This window comes from Manihot esculenta, chromosome 5 (assembly GCF_001659605.2).
Source record: "Manihot esculenta cultivar AM560-2 chromosome 5, M.esculenta_v8, whole genome shotgun sequence".
NCBI classification, from domain to species: Eukaryota; Viridiplantae; Streptophyta; class Magnoliopsida; order Malpighiales; family Euphorbiaceae; genus Manihot; species Manihot esculenta.
The window spans coordinates 10,151,625-10,166,602 of NC_035165.2; the positions used below are offsets into that span (position 1 = coordinate 10,151,625).

Here is a 14,978-nt window from a genome sequence, read left to right on the forward strand (position 1 = left end):
GGATTATGGTATACTTCACCTTGTCATTTTGTGTTGTCAATTTGTGCTCTTTTTAGAGGGGACCTTTTGGTACTTAGCACTGGATCTCATCCCAACGCTTTTGCTCTTTGTCATCTTTCGGGCTCTTAGCCCTAGGTTTCTGTTCGAGCACTTTTCTCTTCATCGTTCGAGCTCTTTAGCTCGCTGGTCTGCTTTCGAACTTCTTTTTCCTCAACTAGGCTTTTCGGTGCCTGAGATCAATATCCAAGACCGATCACTTGTCTCATTGGCCTTTTTACTTCCTCAACTCGGCTTTTTGGTGCCGGTGGTCTATTTTCGAGACCGGTCACCTGCCTCATTGGGCTTCTTGTATCCTCAACTCGGCTTTTTGGTGTCAGAAGTTAATTTTTGAGACCGGTCACCTGTCTCATTGGGGTCTTCACTTTCTCAACTTGATTTTTTAATGTCGGCGATGTATTTCTAAGACCGCTCACCTATTTCATTGGAGTCTTCTTTATTTTGTGGCCATAGCTCCCAGGCTTGTTAGCCTTGCCCTTACTTTTAAAGTTTATTTGCAAAATTGAAGCTTGTACAGAGTATATGTAATGAGAATGCTCGTTGTTAATTTGAACAACAAGATATGTAGATTCATATTACTAATGAACGCAAATATTAATTTTGTCCAACTATATCATCTCATTTGATTCTAAAGAATCTAATAAATAACGTTTCTCATGCATAAATCACTTCACAGATTTTAAATCATAAAGCAATATACTTAAGCAAATAATCCCTTTCTTAAAGAATTCGTACTAATATTAATTATCGATGAGAGCTTTTTAAGCTATTTTTAAAATACTATCATACTCAAATATATATTCAGAAGGATTAATGTTTGAAACTAGTCGAGATAACTTTAATACTTTGAAATACAGAGATAACTATGCAGTTTGATTAACTCGCACATGTCACCTCTCTTCCATGCCTGACGGATTGCCCTTGTGTCGCATTCCTTTCTCACATCGGCGTTTGCCTTTTTCTGACTTTCATCGTGTGGTTTCTAGATGCCGTTAGCAATTCTCGAGTCTTTTCTCCATCTCTCTTCCTCCTTATATTAGCATCTTTCTCTATCTGATTTTCAATCGTATGACTTTTAGATGTAGCTAGTGATTCTCGGGTCTTTCACCATCTCTCTTCCCTTCGGTCCTTTTTTTTTGTTTGGCCATTATCTTTTCTTGATTTTCCATGTGGACCTCAATGGGTTTTGTTTGGAAACTCCGACGATAGGATAGTCTCCTTTGTTTCCACAGACGGTGCCACTTGATAATGCTGAGATTCCGCGGGGCATCCAGATGAGGACACTTAGGTAGAGGTTTGAATCGTTGGGTTGATCATTGATTTGTGATCGGTCCATTGGGTCACTCCATGCTTGACTTTGAGGAAGGAAATCTGTAAGATGAAGAAGACGGTCAGGAGTCTACCGAAGAAGTTCCCAATAAAGACACTTCGACACTCAAGTCAGATATGAAAACTTAGTGAAGTTGAGGGAAGTAAAACAGAGAAGAGAAGAGAATAGTGGTTTCGGGTTCTCTATGTGTGACGGTGAGAGAGAGAAAGATGGGTTTTTTTTTCTAGAGAAGGAGAGGTCCCTTTTTTATGGTTAGTTTGATGTATAAATACTTTTGAATAAAGTTGATGCTCCTCGTGCCGTATTTTTTTCTAACGGGGTAGGGATACTTTTATGCAAGTGTGTCAGACATTATATTAATGATGGATTACAGAATAATAAATGTGGGACTGGCCAGTTCGTGCCCTCTGTACGTGCACTTATAATCCATGTGCTATACAAGGAGACAATCAGCTCGTAGGAGGTCAACATCCTTGCTCTGACTTTATCAAGTCGTGCCTGATTTATCCAACTTATATAAAAGTGAATTCCTTCCGGTCATTCAGGTCGGCTACGTCGGCATTCAAAGGCTCATTGTAGTACGAGCTTTTAAGGATGTCTACTCGTCCTCTCTGATCTTTAAAGAAATCGGTCTGTCCGTTTTGAATTTTGATAAATTTAAAAGTATTGTTGATTTGATTCTTTGCACTAGGTCAAACTTTTTACTGTGGTAAATTCAGAAATATTATTGGTCTGCTTCTTTGTACTTAATAAATCAGACTTTTTATTATCTAATCCGATCAGATGAAAAAACTTTCAATTTATATATATTTGCGTTACGATTTTTGAGATCCTATTTTTTTTTAATTATCAATAATTAATCTAATAACATGAAAAAGCGTTGGACAAATTATTGCTCGCATTTCTGTTCGTGCATGTCCTACCACAATAAAAAAAAACTTCTGGTAGCAATGGACTTGGAAGCATGTGGGAATTTTTAAAGCTTTCTTTTTGTCCAATTGTCTCTAGCCTTATTTATGTGGTGGGCTTTACTTGAGCCACCTTTGTCCTTCTAATTCAGAAGCTTAATTAATCGATTAATTAATTAATTAGTTACTAATTAGTTGTGCGGCTGCTTTTGTTTCTTCCATAAAGTCATTTCATAATGCGCACGGACATTCATACAAATCTTACTTTGCCACTCTGACATGATAAAGACCTTTGCAGAATCGTTGAAATTGATTTTATTGAATAATAAAAATTAAATTAAGATAACAAATTAAAAAAAAAACATTATTAGAGATATTAAGAATTTAGTTTTATTATGAAGAATGAAAGAAAGAAAAAGAAAAAAAGAAAAAATTAATTAAGAAAGAGAGAGAACCAGACAGAGAGGATAGTGATACAGATTTAATTTGCCGACCAGCGATTTCAGGACATTTAACGGAACGGAAATTATAGTTTATTTTAATAGGAAGAAGGGAGTTTTCTCTCTATCTTCTTTTCATTTTGGATCATTTATATTTTGATTTTATTCTGACTAATCTTGCATGTTATGGTTGAGTATTTTTTTAATTGATCGATCTTATTTATTATTGTTTAAATTATCGAAAATTTATTCTTTTTAATCGAACATTCTCTTTATATGGTAATAATGATGAGTATGAATTAATTTTCGGTAAATATGATATATGTGATTAGATGATATTGTGAGGCTGAATTCGCGTTGTCACTTCCATCGATGTGCATTGGTGAATACTAGACTGCCTTTTAACTTCTACAACTTGCTTTTCCTTATCGATAGTGACATGTGATTTTCATACGATAATGCAGAGTTATTTTCTTATGGACAACGGTGTTGTGTGCTTGTTTTGGTAGTTTTTGGTAATTTTCTGTAGTGACTGGATGATCGACTGTATCTATATTGTTTGATAATAATGAGGCGGCGCCGAATATTTTAGATTTCTCTAGTTGTAGAAGCTGCTATAGATCAAGTTTTTTGATATATGAGTTCGCGAATGAGACTCTCATAAATTAGACTTTCAAATTTAGATGGATGGACTTATACTTTATATGAGTGTTTTGGTTTGTTTTGATTTAATTTAATTTATTTTAATTTGATTTAAGGTCGAGTGAGTTTGTTAACGAGTCTTATATCCTCTAATGAGTCTTATAAAAATGTAATTTTCTAATTCTCCGATTCCTAATTTATAAGAAAAAAGAAAATCAAAATGAAACTCGTATCATTATATTATTACCAATGTGTTATGACTGTCTTTGAAAAAAAAAATTATCAGCGTGTAAATATTAGAAATTGTAAAGTGATCTCATTAGCATTTCTATGATTAATTTCTCAATATAATAACTCACTCCCTCCTATAAAATATTTTATATATATTAAAAAATATAATTAATGTAATTAAATATTAAAATATATATTATTTTTTACAATTTATTCTATTCATATTACTCCATTATTAAATCATTTATAAAACAAATAAATTTTATTTTTTTAATATATATTAAATATAGGTATATTAAAAATTTAATAAATAAATTACTATCTTAAAATATCTATAATTTGCAACAGATGAAAAAAAATTATTAAAAATTATTTTCTATCTTTTTTTTATATATTAGCTCATGATTTTTATTAATTTATAAATTTTTTAATTTAATAAATATATATTTTTTAATAATATTAAAAAAAATACTGAATTAAAAAAAAAAATTGCAGGCACCCGGCGCATAAAAGCTTGGTGCGACAACAGGAACTTCATCAAGCAATATTACCGCGTGGGAAAAATGACGTTATAAAGAGAAGCTGCCCGCGTAATCTGGAGCAACAGACAATACGAAAAACAGAGGAGAAAAATAATTGCAAGAACACAAACATACGTGAACAGAGTCTACAAATTAGCAATCAAAAATTGGATCCTAAGGAAGCGGAACCTCAATTTTGGTATATTGCATTGTCTTATTGTTTATGATTTTTCTCTCTCTGCCGTTTCTTTCCCTTCAGTTTCTGTTTCTCTCTGCTCTATCATTACTTCTTCTAGTGGGATTTACAGCTTCTACTGTTGGGTTGTTGTCTCACTGAGAGAGCGAGATAGAGAGGAATGGGGGAAATCCAAATTTGCTGACTTGGGTTTCATTCCTTTTGCTGGGATTTCCCCCTCTTCTTTCTTCTCAGGTTCTTTCATCTTCTTCTTCCTGTTTTCGTTTCTTTCTGGTTTTGATTTGGTGACATCATTTCAGTTCTTTGTTATTAGTATCTACACAAGTTTCTTCTTTTGTTTCCTGTTGTAGAGACTTTGCATTTTCCTGTTTTTTAGTACAAATCATTTGATCTTATGCCTAGACATAGAAGTACTATTTTATAATTAAACCCCCAAATTGATTCCTTTTCCTGATAGATGATTTTGTTACCTTGCTGCTCAGACTTGGGCGTTATATTGTTCATGCTGTTATGGGTAAAACTCCATGATAATATGCATTAGAGAACTTGAATTTTTTTGAGATTTTTTTCTTCTTTATTTGGCAGGAAAACTATTGCAGGTTCTTTTACTTTCCTCAACCTTCTGTTATTGGTGCCTTCTCTTCGAAATAAGCACTTGAATAGTTTGGTGTTTTAGAAGATTATTGTCATAGATAATGGGCGGATGTGTCTCAACAGCCAGTAGAAAAACCAGAAAGAACGTCCGTAAATCTGGCAAGCGCCGTGGAAAGGTTTCCACTTCTATTCCTGATGTTCCCATTAAACGATTTAGTGATTCTGCAATAGGAGACTATATTAGCGAGTATGTTCATCTTGAGTTTGAAAAGGGTGCTGCAACTACATGCAGAAGATCTGAAGCTTCAAACAAGACTTTCCATCTCACTCAGCTGCAATGGAACCATAGCCAAATTGATGCAAATGGTTTGTTCTTTCCTTCTACTTCACCTTTCAAAGCATCATCATCACCAACTTGAAAAACACATCTCATTGCAATTTGCAGGAATATGCCAAGAGGAAGTATGGTTTGATTCTGTGAGTATTATAGACTCAGATTCTGATGATGACTTCAGTAGTGTTTATGGAGGTAATATACTCGCATCTCTCATCACAAACAAAATATTTTTGAAAGCTTAACTCTTCTTTGATTCTGCCAGATGGGTTTCCTTCTGCTGGGGTTGCAGCTGGGCAGAAACCAAGTACTCAATTGGTTCAGTATGGAGCTGCATCTCGCTTCCTAGATACTGGAAGCAAGTACGAGGGATTCTACGAAAGCTACCTGAAAATAGATGGAGGGATTCCTAAGAGCGATGACATTGCTGTGAAGACAAAGAAAGCAGTAGATGATCCTTATGGAAGTTTTAAAAGTCTTAAAGAGCTTACTTGTGACTTTGGAGAGAAAGTTCAAGAAAATAGAAGAAAATCAACAGTTATAATGGTTTCTGTAAAGAGGAAATCCTGTGATGGAGAGGAAAAGACTCAATTCTGTAAGTACTCCTTGCAGTTGTTTTTGTTAATGTTGGAGACTTTCCCGTAAATGATTTGAAAATGCGTGTTGCTTTTTTTTACTAATGATGAATTAACGCATAAGCTGGTGCAGCTGAGAGATTGTTATATCGGCCAAGAGCAGGATTTCAAATCCCATGTTCAAAAGGAGATAAGCCTACTCCAGGATGCTGGTCTGAGGTTTCGCCTTCAGTTTTTAAACTTCGTGGAGTAAATTATTTCAGGCGTGTTTAAAGTCATTTTAAAATTCTCTTTTTGTCTTCCTATTTTCTCTGTGTTTCACATTTTGTACGTAAATGAACTGATCATGCAGAGATAAGCAGAAGAGCCCTGCTCCAAATTTCACCCCCTATATTCCAATGGGTGCTGATTTATTTATCTGCCCAAGAAAGATACATCATATTGCTCAACACCTTGAACTCCCTTTTGTGCAACCACATGAAAATTTTCCATCGCTTCTGATCATTAACATACAGGTTATCTATCCCTGAATGAATTAGAAAGCATGATACTAACTTCCCGTTAGTTTTTGAGTACTGATTATGGGTATTTTATTGCAGCTCCCCACTTATCCTGTAGCCATGTTCCAAAGTGATTGCGATGGTGAAGGCATGAGCCTTGTATTATATTTTAGGATATCTGAGAATTTTGATAAAGAGATCTCTTCTCACTTGCAAGACTCCATCAAGGTATTCAATGAAGAATTTTGTCATACAATTTGTGCTTCAATTGCCCAAAATGCATATAGTTTATATTTGCAACTTGTGTAACATTTAAGCTGATAAACATTGTTGGTTTCTGCCTCAGAGACTGATTGAGGATGATATGGAGAAGGTTAGAGGGTTTGCAAAGGAGTCCACAGTTCCATTCAGAGAAAGGCTAAAAATTCTGGTAGGGCTGGTTAATCCAGAGGACTTGCAGTTGAGTTCTGCAGAAAGAAAGCTTATACAAGCTTATAATGATAAGCCCGTTCTTTCACGCCCTCAACACCAGTTCTTTAGGGTAAAGAAACGTTCCTCTCACTTATGAGTTATTTCACATGTTTGTTTCACTGGTGCGAGACAAACGCCCAAGACTAGAAACAACAAGAAACAACAGGCACTCACAGTCACAACATTAGAGAAAAAGATACAAATTTAATATGATTCAAGCATGAAGTCTACGTCTTACATTGTAATCCAAAAGTAGTGATATAATATCTTAGAGACCTCAAAACCCTAAACTCGGTGTGTTTCTCGAACCTGCAGGGGCCTAATTACTTCGAGATTGACCTGGATATACATCGTTTCAGCTACATATCTCGCAAAGGGCTTGAAGCATTCCGAGAACTTATGAAGGATGGGATAGCTAACATGGGCTTAACTATTCAGGTAATGTCCTGGCCATTAATTCTGTTTCAGTTTTCTGTTTACTCGAGCTAAATGGAATTATACTCTTCCTCTTTCTCTAATTTCTGCAAGCTTCTTCTCTGTTTTCCCTTGCTAATTGAATCAAACATTGGTCTTGTTATTAAATTTTCATGGCAAGTGTCAGCAGCTGAAGTGTTTTTTCCATGACAATGTTGATAGGCACAAAAACCAGAGGAGCTGCCTGAGCAAGCACTGTGCTGTGTGCGATTGAATAAGATTGATTTAGTTAATCGTGGCCAAATCCCCACCATTGTAACTAGGGATGATTGAATGATAAGGCCTCTGCAGCAAATAGTTTTGTCACACAAAACAATCAAGAGAATGTATTTTGTAGAAAATGGAGTATCATCCCCACCTGTATTGATGTGAGAAAATCAGAGAAATCTTTTTTTTTTTTTTTTGTGTTTCTCCCCTTTTCTTTTCTTTTCTGTTTTGGACTTGGAAGCGAATTCTTGTTTATCTTATCCATAAAGATCTGTAGACCAAAGCCATTGAGTTTCACAAACAATGGAGTTAAAAGCACTAAAGCAGATCACCCATGTGAGGCTGTAACTACTTAGCATAAACTAATGATTTTAGATATGAAGATAAAGAGACTTGGGCAACCTAAAACTCAAGGGGGAACTTAAATGGCACAAACCAAATCAATTTTATAGAAGGTGTATTCAATTTAAACGATAACATTGATATTGCATGGAGAGCAATAGCGAGCTGCTGTATCCAAAGATCAAGGACTTTAAGGACCACTCCTATAAGAGTCTTGGTGGTAGAGTGAGGAGGTTCACGAGGCTATCAAGATGAAAAGAAAATAGCAAAAAATAATGACAACAGATGGGGAAACCTTTGAGAAATGTATATCTCTGGCCTATTTATATCAAAAGTTGGGGACATAGGAAGGAGGACGAGATATACAAGCTCATGAGCAAGTGAATTAAAAATAATAAATCAGCAAGCTTTATTTGGAGAGAGATATTGATATCAAAGAGAGCTGGAGATACGATTTTGATCAGTTTTTTAAAGCTTGTTATGGGGATGACTTTAAAAACCTTAATCTTTCTTTAACAGAGAATAATTACACTACAATACTAGGTTTTTGAAGTAAAAGACACCATGAATAATATGAAGAAAGAGAGAGCCTGCAACCCAAATGATATTTCTATAGAAGTATGGAGATGCTTACAAAATTATTAGAGAATCAGATTGAATTTCTGCTAGTAGATTAACAACAAAGCACTATTTCTCTTACAAAGATTGATGAAAAAATTTACAGAGAGAGGAAAAAAGATCCACACATGGTATAGATTGACTTGAAACAAACCAGTGAAAAACAAAGCAAATGTCAACTGGTGATAAGACAAGGAAAATATCAGCATTCTCAAATATTAATCCAAATACAACAGTTATGATTTGTGAACAACTATAAGCAACATTACTTCAAGATAATGTACAAAAGAATACACACAACAGGATTTCAATGAAATATACCTGCTAACCTGTTTACATATAACAATAGTGTCTTCTAATGAATCCAAGAAAGTTAGCTCCATAATGACTTCTCTCTTATTTTACAGCAAGTCCATGATCTGTAGCAAATGTCCGTGGTATCCTGCTTTCCATGATAACTCGAACGAAATTATGTTATCTGCTCTTCTTTTAGCCGCAGCCGTGCTATAGGTTGTTGATTATTGGTGCCAAAGTCTCTCCTGTTATCTAAGGAATGCTTCTCTACATTTTGTTGTTTTCGCTCGGATGGGTTACTACTGGTTGTGCCATGGCTGCTCCCTTTAGCAGCAGGAACATCATGATTATGTTTGCCTTCATATGTTGTTATAACTGCTCGTGGGTCTGTTGCAGCTCTCTCGACATGTTTACGGACTGTGCAGCCTGAGGTTGTGCATTTATAATAGCTCCTGTTGAACATAGAAGGAAAACACACATTAATTAAGCATTTTCCATAGACACAATTGGCAATGGCAACCCATTGTTATAAAGATGAATTATGCACTGCAAGATGAGTATTTTTTTTTTTTTAAATCAACAGAATAAGCAAGAGCAACCTAAGTGTTCAAGGTGATATCAACAGCATAGAGATATCACCTTCCTCAAGGAAGACACAGTTTCACCATCAAAACACAAGAGAGCCTCCAAAGTAGGGACTGGACATTAACTAATTGTAAATATAGGAGTATAAAAAAGTCAACCAGAAAACTAGATAGGAAAACATGAGTGGTGCGTGGAGTCTTCTAAAAGCCAGAGTAAGAGGGAGAGAGAAAGAGAGAAAAACACCAACTTTAAAATCTAACAGAAGACGATCCAACAGCATCAAGAGCATAAAAGAGCAGGAGGAAGAAGGCTGCCCTTTGACCCCAGCACTTCTGTACCAGTAATAATTTCTTAATGCTAACTTTATATCAATTACTTTGTCCAATCAAGAAATATTTGGGAACTGTAACTGGAGGAAATGGATTCCAGCCATTCGTATGCAACTTCTGCTTGCATTTCACATTGACAACCACAAAAGTAAGCCAAAAGGGGAAACATACAATATTATTGTGTACATGCAATCAGACCTAGCCTGATTGATCTCCTTATTCCCTTTAAGCATGTGGGGAGTGAGGGGTTTTAGGTTCGAGTCAAGGATAGGGATATGATTATACTACATTGAATAGACCGTGGCTCATTTGGTCTCATAATGAACCCAAAAAAGAGAGCACATTTCTATGTAGCTTATTACAGAAGTTGTGCCAGATGGAATTATGATTGGCAGGAGGAAAGTATCACTGATACAGAAAATTATATTTTCATTTTCTTTACTTTCCAAGTCCCACTCCTTTTACAAAATATTTCCTTTTTTGAAAAAAAGTTGAAATGTGGTTTCTGGAGATCAACACTCATACATATCTAAATACTGCACATGCCTACCAATTTCAGTAATGGAGAGTACCGACTATCACAAGGAATTATAAACCATACTGAATGATATATTGGAGCCAAGGAATAGTGTTTATTTAAATTATCAGTACAGCAACAAGCAGCAATCATATAGGTCAAGGAAAACCACCTTGGATAAGGATTGCCTTTGACAACTTTCTGTCCATACTTGCGCCATCTATAGCCATCATCCAAAAGATCAACTTCACTGGTAGTCTGCACAATGATTCTAGGCTCTGTGACAGTCCTATGTGAAGAAGCTGGCTCTGTTACCTTGACTTCTGTATTTCTGCATGACAGAGGTTTTACTAGGCATGCATAATAGCGTCTAACAACAACAATGGCCATAGAAACATTTAGTCATATGAAAGTACCTCCTCTTGGGATTAGGTTCATCTTCATCATTTTCATCTACAGCAGTTTCAGTATCGCCGACTTCCTCACTGTCACTTGTCCCAGATACAAGTTCAGGTGTAGCCTGGCTTGATTCCTGATCCTTCCTATCTTTAGATTTGTTCATCTTTCCAACTTGAATTTGAGAAGCTAGTTCAGAATTATTCTGATTATCTGAATTTCCTTTCAAGCTTCCAGCATCCTTTACACGCTTATTGGGCTGTGGAGGTTGATGGTTGTGCTGCCCCTTGTAGATAATTTCAGTTACTTGACCATCAAGAGATCGCTCAACCTTTTTCTTGACAGGACAACTGGGATGCGTGCACTTATAATAACTTCGAGGAAATTCGCTACCTTTCACCTGTTTCTGCCCATATTTTCGCCAATTGTAGCCGTCATCATTAGGTTTATCACCAAGTGAATAAGCTTGGGATCTTTGGTCAGAATGAGTGAAGTCTGAAGATTCCTTAATGGAATCACTAGGGTCTGGGATTGAGGGTAGCATCTGCTGGAGTGTAGTTGAATTTGTTGTGACAGATGAAAACTGTGTAGAAGATGTTGCCTGTGCTGATGGTAAAGATGATGAATATTGTGCTTGAATATGCATACTGGAATGGGCGTGTACAGCCTGGGCAGTAACCTGAGCTAGAGCCTGCTGGTGTGTCATTCCAAAGGATCCCTAGAAACCTCATACACCATTAAAATAAGTAAATCTTACTAATATTGGTTTCTATTATAAACAGAGACACATTAATCTGCTTACAGCCCTAGACCTATTATGTATCTATGAGCTTAACCTTCACTTGTTTCAAAACTAAGCACGAAGACAGCAAGTATTTTTCAAAATGCTATATATTGCTATTTCCATACTTCCCCCACTCCTTTACATGCTGACATTCAGCTTGAACTTCTATGTAGGGTATGCATCTGCTTTAGCACATTTTATTAGGTTTCATGAACGATATAACAGGAATGCAATCGTGCCGATGTTGGAAAAAAACAATATCAGAACATTAAATGGTACATGAAATGAAACGAAGACAAGCTACAGCATTTCTTATGTAATGCCAAGAAAAAAAATTGAAACAAGAATAATGAGGAAAGAGCCAAGGAAGTAGGAACACGATTATGGTCCACCAGTGTATAAGAACCCAATACCTGATAACACAGTAATATTGCCTAGAGTGAGTTTACCCATCAGCCCAAAAAAGATGATGATTTCATTATGCATCAAAGTCTGTATGAAGTAACTAAGATACCTAAAAGACAGTATTGCACCCTTTTTAGCATCAAAATCACATCCTTCTTCACATGATTCATCAAGAAGATGATGGTTTTCAGGATTAAAGCTAAAAACTGAAATATTTGAACTATATTTAGCAAAGTAGCTATTCATTATTGACAATGTCCCTTCACAACAATAATAACTTTTCTCCAATTATTTTTTGAGGGGAAGGACGATGTAAGGACTCAATTTCCTGACATCTTAAACTTTAATTTACGGCATAATCTCAAAAATATAATGGAAGTAACCACCTATTAAAGCCCAAATTCATTGACTACATAAGCTCAGATACCTCCGTCCTTAACATCTTGTTTGAAAATGAAATCCAGGTGGACCATTGATGTAGTAGGATATGAAGATTGCCAAACCAGATTATCATATGCTCCAAACTTATCGCTAAGTAAAACTGGTCCATTGCAATTCAAATTTCTCCTTTATTATTAACTTTTTTAATCTTAATAGGTATAGAAATCTTTTGGGATCTGACACATGGGCATGGACTTCAATAATTGGTTTTGTAATCTGCAATCCATCCTGTAGCTTAATGACAGTTTCCCACGATTCATGAAAACCCCATCACTTCCCCAGTTTCCACGTCAACGATAAATCAACCGATACCATTTGGCAACTCAAATTCACCCAAATCCCATTATTACTTCAGTTTCCTACAGCCTTGGCACCATTAAATTCTGTCATTTATACTAAAAGAAGACTCACTTGGCCAATAAAAACTCCACCTAATCTGTCACTCATATGCGACAAAGAAAAGAACTTTTGGGACTTCGGACATCTACTGCAAAGAACTTTAAATGATTTCTGAAATATTAATATAGCACAGAAAAAAAAAAGGAGGGGAAAAAAAGGAGTAGTTAAGCAGTGTTCAGCAGATAAAACTAAATAATTTATAAAAAAGAAAAAAAGAAATGAAAGCCGATAAATACTGCAAGCAATTCAACGCTAAACTACTAACTAACCTGGGGAGATAACAACCCGAAGCCTGGAGAATCGAGAAGAGCCATAGGACTCAGCCCCGGAGGTAAATTGAACATAGGCGACGGCGGAACGATGGACAAATTAGCAGGCTTACTGACGTCAGCAAGAGAGTTTTTACTCTGTTGAGGAGGAGGAAAGGGAAGTTTGTTGTTGTTGGTATTGGCGGCAGGAGAGGCCATAGCACCGGCGAGGAGCTGTGAAAAAGATTTGAAGTCATCGGAATCAGAGAAGAAACTAGAAACAAGAGTCATAGGACCAGGGCTGAAGCCCATGCCGATGCCAGAAGTGAAGAACGTTTCATTGAAGGAGCGAGGAGGGAGAGATATAGTAGCTGGACGGGCAGAAGAAGTGGAAGAAGATTTAGACGTTGGAGGAGGAGAAGAAACCGGCGGCGAGGGATGGCGGGTTCCATTATCAGCCATTGGATGAAAAATCGAGTTACAGTTGTGGGGTGGAGGTGAGCGGTTAACAACTTTTTCAATCTATGGAAGCAAAAAGAAGAAAAAAAAAAAGAAAAGAAAGTTTCTTTCTTCTCTCTTTTTCTTAAGGTTCTGCTGTGGCGGATCTGAAATTCAGCAAAAAGTCCACGCCGCAGAACCATGTTTAAACCATTTTTTTCTTTTTTCTTTTTTCTTTTTGTCTGTTTCTTCACTCTTTCATGTTTCATTATTTATTTCAAAATTTGAAATGACGATTTTGGGCAGGAGAAGCAGAGGAATCAAATGCTTTCACACGGAGTTAAACGTGGAGTAAATGGGTAATTTGAGAAAGGTGAAGAAGCAGGAGAAGGAAGCACGTTTTGTTAAAGAGAAAAAGAAATGGCTGGGAACGGCTCCAGTGGTTGTCGTTTTGTTTGTATTAGGGAAGACTCAGATCAGATCATTTCATAAAAGGCAAACTGGCAACCACGGGTTCATCTCTCTTGTTACGATTTTATATACAAAAAAAGGGCATACATAGAATGAATTTATTTAGAAAAAGAAAATATAGAATTAATGGGATAAATAAGAAATAGTAGTAAATAAAAATAATAAAAAATAAAATAAGAAATCAGTGATAAGGGTGCGGCAAGAGACGTGATAAAGCACAGCAAAGAATTAAGATTGTAAGGTTGGCCACGTAGCCCACAACTATCACTTATCAACGAGAGCGTTGGAAATTAATTATTTAATATTGAAGAATCGTGTATTGCACGTACATTTATCAGTTTATTATTCATATCTTAAATATGTATAAAATTATAAGTTAAATTATTGAATTTTTTTTTAAAAATCTAAAGTGAAAAAATTAATTCAGTTTATAAAATTTTATAAATATAAATTTCCTACCGTTTCTTTGAAATTTAATTTAGCAACTTTATCTCTAATATTTATATCAATAAAATTTTTTCTAAAAACCTCATTGAAAAGACAAAATTAAGTTCTCTAACTTAAATTTTTAGATTCACTTCTCTATAGCAAATCAAAAATAAATTTATTCTATATTTTTTATTTATATTAAACTATAAATCATTTCCATTTTTTAAAATACTAGTATGAATGAGAATATATTTAAAATTTTAAGAAAATTTATTATTTGAATACATTATGATAATTATTGGGCTTCAGACATTTAGGTCACTGCTGAGCCCTATGAAGGAAGGTCAGGTTTGAACATTGTGAGAGTCCAACATGTCAGTTCACTCATATGAGTGTGGCCTGAGTCTTACGACAACAGGCTGAACTGAACAGGGTCAAAACCTAATTGAGAGGGATCCAGCTCAGCTGACTTGATGGGTCAGTGGGCCAGTAGATCCCTACACGTCCGAATCAAGTCAACACAGGCACCAGAGGGAAATTAAATGGTCGCCCGACAATAGAGAAAAAGGCAGTATGTCCGTATGTACGACTCTGCATAATAACAATATGTGGTATTGTAGTAGGGTGTCGATTACACGTCACTAGAAGACAAAAGGGAAAAAAAAATAAAGAAAGAGGGTATGAACCATTTAGAGTAAGTTCACTCACACATACCCTAATCCTACCCTCTACAGATCTCAACTCATCAATTGGCGCCATCTGTAGGAACGAAAGAGATCTTTTTTATCACTGGAATTCTCAT

General features: G+C 35.7%; 2 protein-coding genes across 4 annotated transcripts; one reads left to right on the plus strand and one right to left on the minus strand.

Moving 5' to 3' along the window:
- The first annotated feature begins 4,146 nt into the window (after positions 1-4,146).
- Positions 4,147-7,679, plus strand: LOC110615132. 3 transcript variants are annotated; one of them, XM_021756846.2, is made up of 10 exons: positions 4,147-4,328; positions 4,911-5,285; positions 5,365-5,448; positions 5,519-5,848; positions 5,953-6,091; positions 6,181-6,343; positions 6,428-6,556; positions 6,675-6,869; positions 7,115-7,237; positions 7,436-7,679. In XM_021756846.2, the coding sequence occupies exons 2-10, from the start codon at positions 5,021-5,023 to the stop codon at positions 7,544-7,546; spliced, it is 1,539 nt and encodes a 512-aa protein (XP_021612538.1). In that variant the 5' UTR covers positions 4,147-4,328; positions 4,911-5,020; the 3' UTR covers positions 7,547-7,679. The 3 variants fall into 3 exon arrangements, with proteins under 3 accessions (XP_021612538.1, XP_021612541.1, XP_021612540.1); XM_021756849.2 differs by having other exon boundaries at positions 5,962-6,091; XM_021756848.2 differs by lacking the exon at positions 4,147-4,328 and adding an exon at positions 4,337-4,559.
- A 941-nt stretch (positions 7,680-8,620) lies between these two features.
- Positions 8,621-13,529, minus strand: LOC110615564 (probable WRKY transcription factor 3). The gene is made up of 4 exons (XM_021757494.2): positions 12,860-13,529; positions 10,582-11,279; positions 10,338-10,496; positions 8,621-9,186 (listed from the first exon to the last, which is right to left on the minus strand). The coding sequence occupies exons 1-4, from the start codon at positions 13,298-13,300 to the stop codon at positions 8,910-8,912; spliced, it is 1,575 nt and encodes a 524-aa protein (XP_021613186.1). The 5' UTR covers positions 13,301-13,529; the 3' UTR covers positions 8,621-8,909.
- Positions 13,530-14,978: the final 1,449 nt, after the last annotated feature.

Bases quoted from the DNA above. Each gene is read 5' to 3' on its own strand.
- LOC110615132 (XM_021756846.2), top strand. From the start codon at position 5,021: ATGGGCGGATGTGTCTCAACAGCCAGTAGAAAAACCAGAAAGAACGTC. The intron at 5,849-5,952 runs GTAAGTACTCCT...TTAACGCATAAG, and splicing joins AGAGGAAAAGACTCAATTCT to CTGGTGCAGCTGAGAGATTG. The intron at 6,870-7,114 runs GTAAAGAAACGT...TCGAACCTGCAG, and splicing joins CTCAACACCAGTTCTTTAGG to GGGCCTAATTACTTCGAGAT.
- LOC110615564 (XM_021757494.2), bottom strand. From the start codon at position 13,300: ATGGCTGATAATGGAACCCGCCATCCCTCGCCGCCGGTTTCTTCTCCT. The intron at 11,280-12,859 runs GTTAGTTAGTAG...TGAGGTTTCTAG, and splicing joins TCGGGTTGTTATCTCCCCAG to GGATCCTTTGGAATGACACA. The intron at 10,497-10,581 runs GTACTTTCATAT...TCTGTCATGCAG, and splicing joins GAACCTAATCCCAAGAGGAG to AAATACAGAAGTCAAGGTAA.